Source organism: Seriola aureovittata, chromosome 21 (assembly GCF_021018895.1).
Source record: "Seriola aureovittata isolate HTS-2021-v1 ecotype China chromosome 21, ASM2101889v1, whole genome shotgun sequence".
NCBI lineage: Eukaryota > Metazoa > Chordata > Actinopteri > Carangiformes > Carangidae > Seriola > Seriola aureovittata.
In genome coordinates, this window is record NC_079384.1 from 22184164 (window position 1) to 22198715 (window position 14552).

At 38.4% G+C, this 14552-nt stretch overlaps 1 protein-coding gene across 6 annotated transcripts in view; it reads left to right on the top strand.

The window, feature by feature from the left end:
- The window catches only part of ryr2a (ryanodine receptor 2a (cardiac)), a 202363-nt gene extending 197051 nt beyond the window's left edge, over positions 1-5312 (top strand). For all 6 annotated transcript variants that reach the window (XM_056366909.1, XM_056366911.1, XM_056366912.1 and 3 more), the window contains one exon: positions 474-5312. In XM_056366909.1, the coding sequence (XP_056222884.1) occupies positions 474-569 (96 nt within the window). In that variant the 3' untranslated portion in view covers positions 570-5312. The remainder of the gene's footprint in view (positions 1-473) is intronic.
- Positions 5313-14552: the final 9240 nt, after the last annotated feature.

Below are 14552 nucleotides of genomic sequence, written 5' to 3' on the forward strand. Positions count from 1 at the left end.
TATAGATAGTTGTTAGCTAATGCTAGCTAAACTGCTAAAGTGCAGAAGTTTTCTTTCTTGTAGTGACAGGTACTGTGGAGTGGAAGAGGACTGATTTACAAAGACAGATGTAATCAGATCTGTCACAAACAGATACATAGATGTGAGTTTAAACGAAAGTGTCTCAAATCTCATCAAGATTTTATCTGGACATTGATCATCTTTGATGAGAGGTAAGAGAAAGAGTTGTTATTTGATTCCTCATTTCTCGCTCTCTTCTTGACAACAGGTCTGGCTGTTCAGAGCTGGCAGAATCACTGTGGTCGCATGACATTGTTTGAAGCATACTGAGGCCATTTTTGGTTCTGTATTTGAAGCTTACACTGCTGGTACTAACCTCAGAAGTGGACGATGCTGATAAGTCAAATACATGCAGAAAAATGTCATACATCATGTAAACCCTTCCTCCCTCCTCTCATCTGTCTTTCTTTAAGGAGTCTTACGTATGGAAGATGTACCAGGAGCGCTGCTGGGAGTTTTTCCCTGCTGGCGACTGTTTCCGGAAACAGTACGAGGATCAGCTCAACTGATCTGTTCTTGGAGCAACAGACTCTTCCCTTTCACACTGTCACCTGTGGCAATCTGCCTTCCCTCTACTTCTCCTTCAGACCTTTCATACTGCTCTCTGAGGAGCCGACAGGGTCTACACTCTGCTCCACTTCCCAGTGCAAGAGGAACTACATCTGCAGCCTCCTCTACAGGCCCCACCCTAAGCCTTCCTCCCAGTTCTTCCTCATCCAGACAGTCAACTCTGCCAGCTCTGCCCCTCACTTCCAGCACACTTTGTTTGGAATGCTTCTAAAACTTTGTACAGAGAAAATATCAGATTATATGCTGTACTATAGGTTTTTGGTTTTTTGTTTTTGGCTCAGATGATGACTTCTTTGCTTTAACTTATTCTACATTCACAGTAACAAGCAAAAAATACAAAGGAATAATGGAAAAAGGGGAAAGGGAAGGACCCAAAGATGGACAGACGGAGAGATAAAGAGAATTCTTCCTGAAAGACTCTCAGGACAGTGATGAACACAGAAAACATTACAATGATGTTTACGACTTTTCATGTGTACAGTGCACGTTGTCTGTAGGTACAGGGGGTGGACGCTGTAATCCAACACAAGAGCTCTGCAATAAATAAATCTGACCTTAGAAGCTTCCATGGTCAGCGATCAAGACAAATTCTCGCCTACAAGGAGGCAATGATTTGATTGAACTCTAAGGTCACTGTTTCAAGGCTTTTTAGTTTTTGGTGCATAGTGGGGAGATATAAGGTTCTTCTACATAATAATATAATCCAGCACACCATTAAACTACAGTCTCCTGAACTACCACAGAGTTGAATTAACCTCTTGAGACACAGTGTCAATAAAAATCTGAACAATCTGATCTTCACAAATTGGCCTATTGTACTGGACTGAATTTAAGTACAGATGTTAATACTGAGTCCACACCTGTACATGCCAACACTGTGTGTGAAGGGCTCTTCAAATGTTCATCTTTGTTAGCAACATGATCAGCAAGTCCATTTTGTTCCAGAAAGCTGAGTGACATGGAAATTCAGCTGTAGTACGGACATCTACGAGACTCAGTCCTCCATCAGCTCTCATCAGATCTTTTATTGTAAAGATAAGATAAGTAAATGTCCCCCAAACTATGCTTTCAAAATGGTTGAATCCATTATTGACATCTGTGGGAAATCCAAGTCCAACGCTCTTGTCCAGACTGATATCTGTGGACAACTACTGGTCAGACAGTATGTCTGATGCCACCGTCAGGACAAGAGTAGCTAAACGGTCAGCAAGTTTGTTCTTTCCTGTTCTTCAGCATGGTGTTGAAGAGACATCAAAGTCTCTGGGTGCCACTGGAAGGACTTCAGCCTGTCTTCTTTTTTTTTAATGAATGCTACTCCACTAGGGCTTGCTCGGTACATTTGTTAATCAAATGATGTAGTTTTATGAAAAGCAATACCAAAGCAGCAAAAAGGGATTTATCGGTTTGAAGCTGCGTACGATGTGTGTGCGTGCCTGTTAGCCAAGATAAAGAATCAGTGGAGTAACTCTCAGTTAGGTTTCTGAAGTAGGAATGCACAGCAAGGGCAGGCTGACGATAGATGACAGATGAGTGGATGAAAGAAGAGGGAGGGGGAGACAGGAGGATACAGTGCCTTACTAAGCCAGGAATGAGCTATGCACACTGGGGGAGGAGGGAGGAAGGTTGGATAGCTTCACATAAAGGTAAAGACATGAGGATAACGTGGAGCTGAGTGATGAAATGTTTATGAAAGAGAAATGTGAAGCACTAAAGAAAAATAGAAACAGATGGAAGATGGATGGAGAGGGAAATGTCATCAGGACTTTGTCACTGGAGACATAAAATGACTGGTATGACCTGAGTAGAAATATCCACATTTGAAATTTCATTTGTGCTTGCTTTCTAGCTTTATGAATTTCAAATGTATGAACAATTTTAGAAATACACAACTCAGTATGATTTAATGAATTCTGTTCTTTTATGCAGTACTAGAGGATCTTTAAGTTGCCTTGCAGAGTTCAGTTTGAAATGACAGCAGCAAGTGGGGACCTTCAAAAGCAGGTATAAGTGGAGTGTGTCACTAGTGGTAAATACACCTCCAATGCTGTCCCACTCGTCAAATGGATGGCTTCTTCCTATAACAAAAAAATTGAATCAATTGCCAGTCAATGAGGTCCACACAGCTAATCTAAGTGACTGATCCAACAGCCCTGTAAGGAATCCTCCTTCATCATAATGTTCAGTTTTTGTTGAAACTGTTTCAGGTGGTTTGTTGAGTTATCTGTGTGATCACTGTGGAGGCTGCCCTTTGTGCTGCTGTTGAACTGTGTTGTGCTGCACTGAGGTTCTTCTAATATTTACTGATATTAATGGGTGGACAAATACTAGAATCACCTCTCAGTATAAACAGATCAACAGCAGCCTGTGGTAGGATTTACTGCAGAGCTCTTGGATCAGGTTGTGTTAGCTTTAGCTTTAGCTTTAGCTGTGTGTGAGAGTGTTTGTTGCAATGCTTTTTCAGTCAGCCATGGAACAGCTACATGTATGTGAGGCTGTTCCAACAGCATCAATGCTTTTCATGTCACTTGCAGGATTTCATCATTTACAATGCTGGAATGCCAGCAATGCTGAAGATGAATTCATCTTGTTAGCTGAGCTTTGTTTAAGTACACACTGCTGCAGACACACACACTGTATACACTCTGTCTCATGCAATACATGTATAGGAGAGTCACCATCCAGATACAGAAATCAGCCAGTTCAATACTTTGGAGTGTTTGCTCTCTTATTTCTGTTTGGTATTGTAATCATTACTCCCTGACTGTAAAGCAGGAAATGAACTGGCTGAGTTTAGAGAGGAGGAGAAATCTTCCACAGACTTCCACAGTCTGGACCTTGTAGGATTTGGGTCAGAACGCACACATAAAGGCCAAATAAATGATAACATCAGAAACTAAATCATTTATTTCAAACAGAATTATTATCGGACTGAAGTTTTATTTATTACTTTATTTTTTTACTTATACATTCTTCATTAACAGGAATCGTGTGTTGAATGAATGAATGCACAGAGCTGGCAAATGATGTTCAACAAACATGTCCAAGAAACCTTTCAAATAAGGACTGTTCATCCGCTGTCTTTCTTTTCTTTTCTTGTGATGATCTTATGCAATACAGCAAACAGAGTTACTCTTTTTGTATGAACATTCTCCAAAAAAAAAGAAAAAAATAACTATCTCAGAAAAAAATGCCATTGCATGTTTATTATGCGGGTTTAATGAACAAGTATAACAATGACACTGAATCTGTGTCACCCATAAATTGTTTAATAAGATTATTTAAGATGAATTAAGATTTCTGTGATATTGTATTTATGTGTTGTGGGCTTCATTGTAACTCTTCAACTAATTTGCCACAACTGCATCCCTTTGAAAAAAAGAATGTGGCTCCAGCTTTTTTTCCATCTGAACCATCTCTGTTTTAATATACTATGAGTAACAGGTTAATTTAAGTATCATTTGGCTTTAAGCTCAAGCAATAGCCCTTCAGAGAATGTGTCGGAGATGACTGACCATTGTAAAGTACAAACAAAGGCCAAACAATGAGCTTGCTTAACTTTGTCTCAGATTTATCTTTAAATTATGTATTTATTGTTTTATTAGCTTTTTTTTAATTATTTTTTTTATTTACTTAAATAATGGTAAGGAAATAAAACGAAGGTTGTTCTTGTTAAGTTAGTTCACCACTTAATCTTAAAGGTGCAGTACATAAGTAATATTTTATTGCCTCTGAACAAAACCACCTTCACATACATGCATGAATTAACATTTGATTGTGAGGTAAATTAACCTGTCAGTTTTTCACCTCAGTCAGTTTGTACATGATGTAATGTCTGAAGTGCTGTAAATCAAATTCAATACTGAGTTTTCTATCAGCACGACACAGGGTGGAGCAGAGGCCATCTTTACGGATTGCACCTTTAATGTTAGGTGAGAAAGTGTGAGTGTTTGACATTAAGCGATGATAACACGGTGGATACAGTAACAGTTAACCAGCTACTATGGGTCTTATGTATATAGCATTGCCCTCATTATACAATGCTGATGTCATGGTTTTTTTTTTCATATCAATACACAGCAGACTGAATGATGTCATCACTCAGTGGTATGTTTCTCATGTAAAATAAATCAATATTTTCCATATTTACCACCGAGGGGGCATGTTTAGTTTGCCACACAGTAGGCTAATGATAAGTCTGAGACATAAATATGTAAAGAGGGACTAAGTCTATGAGTAATGAATCGATTTGCATGATTTTGAAAATAAAACTTTATTAACTTGTGAAGAGCAGAATATTCTTAATTCGACATTTTAGAATTTATTTCTGTTTTGTGGTCATTTTTCATACAGAACATACAGTTACACACAGTTACTGTTATCTAAACCTGCACGTTACACACCAGGTTTCAGTGGTAATGCAATTTAACCAACTCACCTCTGACAGTCTCGATAAACAATAAAAGCTTCATGAAGCAAAGATTTCTTGCATTATGTTTAGGTCCCATTATTTTCAGCTTTTATTTTTGAAATGTGGGAAATTATCTGTTTATTTTGAATAATAAAGATGTTTTAAAGTTTATCATTATTTATCATTTGCTGCAAAATCGCTGTAGTTGTAGCCATTTATTGTTTTCCATTTTCTTGTGCTACTAAGGTGCATAATTAAAAAATAATCAAACAAATTCTCTCTTCACTTTTTATCAGTGGAAATATTCAAAGATGTGTTAGCTAATGGACATGTTTGAAGTGAATGTCACTTTAATAATCTATTTTTCAGTGTAACTTGATGAAGCTATTTGTATCCGTGAAATACACTTTATGCTGGAAGTGAAGTGTCTGTGCTGGAGGCTGGTCACTTCATTTTCAGTGTTAAACTGGTTTCAAATTGGTGTCAATTTAACTGCTCACACAACATACATATAATATTTGAACAATGTACTTAAATTTAATCAACTGTACATCCAAAAAACAAGTAAATCTGGACCTACGCCAGATAAAGGCTGCATAACTGGTGGAACTACAAGGTTTTATCAGAGAAAATATACAAGTTTGAAAGTTTGATATAATATAATTGGTTAAACATTAACATCATTTTCAGGACCAGTGGAAGGAGCAGTTTAACATCTGACAACCGTTTAGATGCATCACTGAAAAATGAACCAGACAAACAACCGTCTTAGGGAACAAGCATGATGTGACTCGATATCAATAAATAAATAAATGAGTACACGTAGTTCAAATGTCAGCAGAAAATGTAAATGCATGTAAAACACATAATCTGAGCTGAATAACTTACTGAGCCAGCCAAAATCACTTGATTAGCACCAACCAAAGAATCAATCAAGCAATTGTAAAGTAATCAATCAAAACTTCGTCATAGCAAGAATCAGAGCTAGGCAATAATCACTCATGCAAAATATGAGCAAGTCATTATCTTTGATTAATCTGCGACCACTTAGGAATTTGCTATCAATCATGAGCAAGCTAAACATGTAAAAGTATTCAACCATAAGCAGATTAAAAATATCAAACTATTTTAAAAAATCACTAGAAAAAATGATAATGATAATAATGTTGATAATGTGACCTGATCAGCTAATACATCAATTAATGTATGAAGTAACTATGGGTTAACATCCATTCACTGATGATCCATTAATGACATTAAGTCTTAGTAACTTGATGTTTGTACTCTTATTAGAAACATTTACACAAACTGCATTTAACCTGTTTTTATATTTTTCCTCTTTCAGTAAATCAACATTTAAGTTTAGATGTTTAGTTTTTTCTTGTTTTTTTTAGTGTAAATTTCATATCATGCTCTCACTCATTGTTACCTAATGTTACAATCACCTCCATCCACACATCAATGCATACAGCTAAATTGGCTCATGCGGCTGCAGACACGATAGCTGCTACCGGTTTGCTTTATAAACATGGCAAACTGCTCAGCCTCAATCATCAGATACAAGGACTCACACAGAGCCAGAAATTAATATTTTCTCTTGTATGTTAGTCTGTTGTATGTATGGTACAAGCTGATTGCGTAACATTTGAGATAATTGAAGGCAGTGCAGGGTAATGTAAAATCACAGTATATAATCACAAAGAGCACAATTTGGTTGGCATCACTCACAATTATATATTTATTTGCCACGTACACTCGAGTGACATTCCTATAAACAGTTGAGAGGATGATTAATGGAAAATGTAGTGGGGCATTAGTGCAACAAGACAATGAGCCAAAATACACAGCCTGGCCAATGTGGGACTGGTGCTGTGAGACAGCCAACCACCAAGCATGGACATCAGTGCAAGCACAGTTTTTTGTGAAGGTTAAATGACAGTACTGCAGATGTTCAAAATGAGAGGTGAAAAAAGGGAGAGAAAATTGAATGAAAAATTTAAAGGGGTCTGAATACTTTCCGTACCCACTGTATCTTGTGACCTAAAGATGTTCTTTAATTTTATAGTTTTAAAATAAATAAATGATATAAATATTATTATTATCACCTATTATTACCACATATTATGTTTTACCCCTCCCTCCCCATTTTCAAATGTAACACGGTAACACATTTTAACTGACTTTTTATCTGAGAACATTTTTACACAGTGATTTACTTCTACTGATGTTGAAACAGGGATAGTATGGACTCAAATGCAGCACACAACTGGATATAGTTTGTAATGACCTTTATTAATGAACCCGCAGAGATATTGCACACAGGTGGGTACTGGGGATAGAGGAAGGGGCCCGGGGCCCGGGGCCCGGGGCCTGGGCTGGAGAGCCGTGGAGTGGAGCAGGTGAGTGGAGCCGGGGTGAGTGGAAAAACATCAGGTAGGAGCAGAGACAGATTGTGACAGATGTCATTTCACTAATATTAGTGACGCTGTTTATGTGGTGATGTGCTGACATCAGTATGGTGTCCCATCTCCAGTCAGTTTCTGTTACTAGAAGAGTTTATTGCTGCTCTGTCTGAACACAGTTAGTGTTGGTGTTTTCTTCATCACAGTGTCTAACTACCTTCTGTACATTTAAACCAACACTAGTTCTGCTCCTTTTAGTGACTTTCACTAACTCAGCAGTCGTTGACATGCTGTTCAGATCTGCTAGTTACTTTAACTGAGCAGTTAGCACTAGCTTTTCTCTCTCTCCCTCTCTTTCGCTCGCTCAGTGTGGTGTTGTTGTAACTTCAGTGTAGAGGATTGTGATATTTATTACATTGTCAGTGATGTCTGTTGTCTTAGGCAGGGAGGTCCAGAGCCTGGTCCCCCTCACTGACAAGGCAAGGTTTGGGAACTGTCAGAGGATTCCAGACAGCCAACAGCGTTGTAGGGAACATGAATCACAGCAATATGCTCATGCACAGGAGGAAACTTAAGTAATTCCAGTAATACAATACAAAACCGCAAATAATCACTATAGAAACACAGCAGTGCTAGTCAATCCCATCCCTATGTCCTCTCCTGCAATCCACCTGTCAAGTATATTTTTGCAGCCTGATCCATCCTGACACTCCTCTGCAGATATGTCCAGACATCCAGCATTCATTGTGTTCAAGACTCCCAGAATTCACTCAGAACTGCCTAATCAAATGAAGAAATGGTACCAATAGTATTGTTCTTTCAATGCTAGCAAAGAGGTTTATTCAGAGCTGTTTCATTTGGACATTGCATGGGAAACCTTACAAAAAAGTCCAGCAAAAGTGCTATAGAAACAGTGGTGCCAATACTTGTAAAGTGTCGGGTTTAAGGTTCAAATGGCAAAAACATTATTTTTAGCAGCACTTAATGAAATAGCCAGTGGCATGAACCACTGCATGTGTTCTCAAAGTGTCCAACCAGGAACTTGAACCCTGGACCCTCAGATGAAAAGTCTGATGTTCTACATACAGTTTGTTAAAAATCTCTAATCACTATGTGGCAGCTGCTTATATAGCTTCACTTCCTGTTTTCTTACTTTTCTTCATGAACATCTACCCAGGGTCAATCAGGTATCTCTCCAACTAAAGTGAGAACTTGGTAAATCAAGCGTTTACGTTTTGTCTTATGTCTTGTTATGTACAATAGGGTAAATATATATTTTTTGATGCATATACTTTCACATAGTTTTTCTTCTTTTTCTTCTATTATATCACTTCTGTTTAAATCAGTTTATCTCACCATTCAAAAAAGACGAATATATGTATATGAATATTTACATATATATATATATTACTACACCAAAGTTCTGGCACTTTATATTCTTCTCCATCATCATTAAGAGGTGTCTGATCAGCCTCAGATTCATTCTGCAGCAGGACAAAACATACAACCAGAGCCAGAGACAAAAAAACTCTCCACAAACAAAAACTGCGAAAGATGGTCTGGCCCCCCACAGAGCCATGATGTCAGATGTATCACTTTGAACTAATTATCTGCATTATCGCAGGCTATCCGTTACTAACACGTGGTCTCCTGAGCCCCCCCCCCCCCCATAATAAATCTTATAATTGCCTCTGTCATAGAACTCTGAAGCTTCCAATGCAAACTGTTGCAAAGCAGTTTTCTAGGGCGGAGCTGGAGGTTCCAGTCACAGACCAACTGAACAGTCTGAGCCACAGCAGAGAGCAGCATGCTGCAGGAGCAGAACTGAGCTTCCCAGCAGGATATCATACTCAACACTGGTAACCTGACAGGACTTGTGAGTACATCTCATTTTCAATTTTCAGGGGCACATATGCTCATACGTACAGTTAGGGTATTTTACTAAAAAGAACCTAGGTTTTAACATCCATAACCAATTAGGAAAATAGATGAAATCATTAACATCCTAATGCCTTCAACATAATACCCCTTTAGGGTATTTCTCTGAATTTCTTGTTTTCTTATGGTGAAAATTGAGGCACGTGTAGGTTCTTTCTGTGGTGGAATCATTGTTACTGACAATCACAAATGCTGCTTAATAATCAAACATGTCTCCTGCAGCTTCGATGGCACAGTGTTAAAGGAACAATTAACTAATTTCAGTTAAGACCTGTATTCTTTTATTTTCCATGTATGCAGAAATTGTTCAAGTAAGCATCTCAAGCTCAATCTCAATCTTTTATTTGACAGCATAGGACTGATATTCCTATCCCACCTTTACTGGCCTTGAAGTAGTTCCCATACTAAAACAATTTTAATGTAAGAGATTGGGGAGAAAATCTTCAGTCCTCTTCAAGTGCAATAATGCATTCTTACATTCAGTTGGTTTCTACCAAGGTTACAGTCTGTCCAGTACAAAATTCCCCCAGCGTTGTCAAACTCAACTGCAGTGGACGGGTAACAAACATACACAGACTGCTTAAGCCTCATATTAGCTTTGGCTGAACTGTACAAGGCAACTTTAAAGGAGTGCTGTGGATTTTTGTGGCCCATCACTAACACTGAAATAGGAGGAATGATTAAAGCAACTAATGACTGCTTCAGTGTAACCTGAGTATTGTTTTATGAAACAAGTGAGCAAATGTGACCTATAGACCAGTTATTTCTGTGAGATTTCTGTCAAACTCATTTGAAGCTAGTGAACTGAAATTTAAATTTTTTCAGATTTTGAATTAAAAGGAAGAACACAGTTAGATTTATTTATCCCATCTCTCTGGTCTTCCAGGAATAAAAAGATTCTTTTACTTGATACTTTTACCCATTTATTTTCCATTTCTATATTTTTTATTAAATTCCATACTGTGTGAGAGTTACATGGAAAACAGACTTGAAGTTTAGATATTGAGGGGATTGACTGAATTTATTAAATGTGTATTTATTGTGTTGTTGTTGTTTACATTTTTATTTTATTGTATTGTTTAATGTGTCTTATTGATTTGTGTAGGAGTGTAGCCGCTCTAACCTATCAAACCTTTCTGTTCCCATACATCACACATCAGAGAGGACATTTTCTGAGGAGATATGATGGTTCTGGCTTTAATTAGTACAGCCTGTATTAGTAATGTCATCTATTCTTTACAGGCTATGCTAATCTATGCCAGAATCAGCAATGCAGTGGGATCTGAAGATTGAACTCTGCACTCTGAATATTTTTCCACTCCATCTAGCACTATTAATGTGAATACTATGTCGTCTTGGTTGGGCAGCACATGCACGTACTTAGTAGTCTGAAGTCAGTGGTGCTTTTTGGGACCAACATGTTTCACATGTTTGGGACATAAGTTGTGTTGCAGTGAGTATCACTATGAAAGCCCTGGTGCTCCAGTCCTTCAAACAAAAGTAGGAAATACTAATATTTTACATCATTATGCTGTTGGTGCTGTACATTTTGTTTGTCAGGAGTTGTCTGCAGCTGTTTGTGAGCAGCAGCACTGTACAAAGGAAAAGAGAGACTGTCATGAGAGTCAAAGAGGGTCTCACTCTGCTTCCAAACAAATAAACCATACACAGGATTAGGAAAAGTAGATTTGTGATTTTAGCATGAATTCAAAAGCTTAATGGCTTTTAAATCCATCTGCTGATTGTGAACTGTTAAGAAAGTGATTTCCCAATCTCTAGAAGTGATGTACTATATATCATCATATAACCATGGTAAACACAGGAGTTGGATTTTTCTTGATTTATCAGAGAGGGAAAAGCAGTTAAAGTAGTGCCTCATGCTTATGACCAACCCCTTTTTCTGTCTTTCTTTTTAAAGAAAAATTTTTGCCTTCCTTCAGCCCCTGAACTGCAAGCCATGGACATTGTGTATTGCACACAATATATGAGTATAGTAAAACCATCCCCAACTATTTAGGAACCTGAACCAAACAGTGCTAGCACTAGTGGAGCAACAAGGATGAGGATCTCCAACCTGTGAATGTTGCTAGTTGTGTTTATTTAGTGGAGTACATGATCAAGCCTGAGATGCTAATGTGATGTGCTCCTGTTTACTGATATGTTCTGCCATAGTTTTAATCTTACATCATGTAACTCCACTGTTGGCTCCCTGGTTATGATAATGCTGCTTTTTTGGAAGACACAAAGTATTTGGCATTTATCATTTTTCACCAGCCTATTGTATGCAGGACAGTGTTGCTGGGAATTAATTGTGTACTCTGAATGTACATTATTGTTTCATTGTTACAGATTCTGTTGGTTTACCCTGTTGGACAGAATCATTCTTACAATTCCTGGGGCTGCAATTCTCTACTATTTTGGCACATCATGGTCATATGTTATTGGCTGAATGTATATGATGTAGTGACACTTTAGGGCAGACATAGTGCTTTAAGTGAAATATAATACAGCATAATACATTACCAAGGGTTAGAGTAGAATTTGACAAGTTCCAATGTAGCGGTGAATTGGGGAAAAATCACTCACCTTAAAATAAATACCATACCAATAGATAGCCAGGTTGCACATAAAACAGCTTGTGCGCTTGGTGATATTTGTTGAGCTCTCTTTGAAACATTGTAATGAATGTTTATCATTTTAAAAAAACACTGTCATCGGCTGGAGGGAACACCAGGCTGTACATGAAAAATTCACTTGATATTATTATATATGAACTTGACGATCAAGTTTGGAATGCCTCAGCCAATAGTTGTACAGTATGTTCATGTGCATAATACCCTTTAGTGTATATAAACTAATATGGCATGGCCATGGTTGACAGAACTTTTGTCAGGCATAACACTGGTTTATATTTGTCTTCTTTTATTAGTATTTGTATAATCCATTTCACAAGCAAATACTTGCCATGAAGTAAACACTTAACAGACCAAAAAACTCTGTTCCTCTGCCGTCGTCTAATCAGCTGTCTGTTGTTGGGTCTGAGCTCTACCTCATGAGCTGGACACCAAATATGTTGGATTTCGGTTGTCTATCAATTTATTGGCTATCATAAATTGAGAAAAATATTAATATTAAAAATATTGATATTAAATAATAACGTTAAAATTAATTAAAGTCCTCGGGGCACCAGCCTAAACTAATAGGCAAAATAGCCAATATGGTTTTAGTCTCAATTTATTACCATTAATCTGGAACTCTGATTAACCATTAGCTTACTAACTATAACCAAATTACCATATCAACAGTAAGTTAAAGTTGAAAGATTGGAATTCTACAAAGTAGAGGTTGGCAATATTCACGCTTGTGCAACATTAAACACACCAGTAGTTATACTTAAAGGCATTTATTTACAATGGAGCGAAGTACAAACACAATGTCTAATCTAGTATATACAGGTGTGTGTATGTGTGTGTGTAGGTGTATGTGTGTGTGTCTGTGGGGACACACAAGGCAAGATGGCCGATTCAAAGTGATCACTGTGACCACATGACCTGAACAAAGAAGACTACACAAGATGGCGGTAAACAAAGAAACTACTCAAAATGGCTGCTGAGACCATCTAGTGTGTGTGAGAGGGAAGCTGTGAGTTTCTTTGTTAGCCTAGCTCATGTAATCTAAAGGTACCAGGTTAGAGGGAGGAGGTTAGCTTCATGCAGGTTCGAGAACTGGGATGTACTGCTATGTGTGTGAAGATACAAGTACTCGATTAACTGTACGACTGACCACAACCTAAGCAAACATTACAACAACAAGACATCAATCAACAAATACATTAACAAAGTTAAGACTTCGGCTGCTTAGCTATGCTGTGCTATGCTGTGCTGGGAGAGGTTAGGCCCAGTCAGTTAACATTACCCAGTCCTTGGAACAAACAAAGAGGTCCTATCCAGTGTTGTTGTAAAGTCCAGTGAGTTGGGAGGCTTCCTGGTGGAGTAAAGTCCTTTGTTATCCTCACAGAGTTAGCTGTTCTACGCTAACTCTGCTACAACTCCTGTTGTTTGGAAAAATCAGTTGGCCTTGTGTTGTAGCTGCTGATTCTGAAGATAACTTGGTTCACTCTCAGTTAATCCGAAGTAGGTCACTGCTGTTGAGGAGAAGAGCGTTTGCAGGCTGCTGTGAGCAGGCCGGCAAGAGAGCTGGTTTCTCAGGTAGCAGGGCTGACCTGGGCTGGGGCCTTGTTGCCCTTTGAAGAGCCAAGAGCTGAGAGCAAGAGATGCTCTCCAGAGCAAGCAAAAAAGAAAAGAGAGAGAGAAGGGGGACAAGACATTTGGTTTTTTTTGGTGACACCCTAGGGGGTCACATGTCACATGCTGACCCACACTGGCTGGCCAGTGAGGTCTGTGGGGGGGGGGTCGTCCCCAGGTATGAACAGTGAGGAACTGTGGGGTGTGAGTTCCTTTGTCCAGTGGAGCAAAGAAACATCTGGTCTTTTGAATGATGAGTCCCAACACTGTCCTCTAGCCAGCTCACATGTGTTGTTAACTGGGGGGTCTTAAGTTTTCTGTGATAGACAAACTGTGGAATGGCAACCATGTTGGTCAAAATAAATGCCAGTACAGAAATGCTCTGATAATATGTACCTACTGGTGTATCATCCGAGTGTATAGTGAATTACAGGAATGTGATACTGGTAGTGGCTAAGTCAGCAATGATGGCAATCTTCATCACTCACACTTACAGAAAAGTTTACCTTGAGTTCTTTCATATTCTTGTAGAGTAATTTCAATGGTAGGTTCATATGTTGGAAATATAAAATTGATGATGATTGCTGTGTCCAGATTGAGTGAATTGAATTTTAAATCAGTCCAGGATTTTATTGATTAGTCCAACTAGGATTAATTTACAATAATCCAAGTGAGAGGTTTGATGTGGGTCTCTGTAACTGAGACAGGAAGTGAGGGCTAGAGAATGGAGATGTTGCTCAGAGCAAGTTTGGTAATGGATTTTAAGAGCAGCTAAAATCAAAGTGTGGAGTCAAAAACAATGCCAAGATTGCAGACCTCAGAGGAGGGGGAGAGGGAGAGGCACCAATTCGCCAACCAAGATGTCTGATTATGTGACCCAAAGGAAGCATGTTGTCTGGCATCTGACAGCCTTCTGAACAGATACATTTA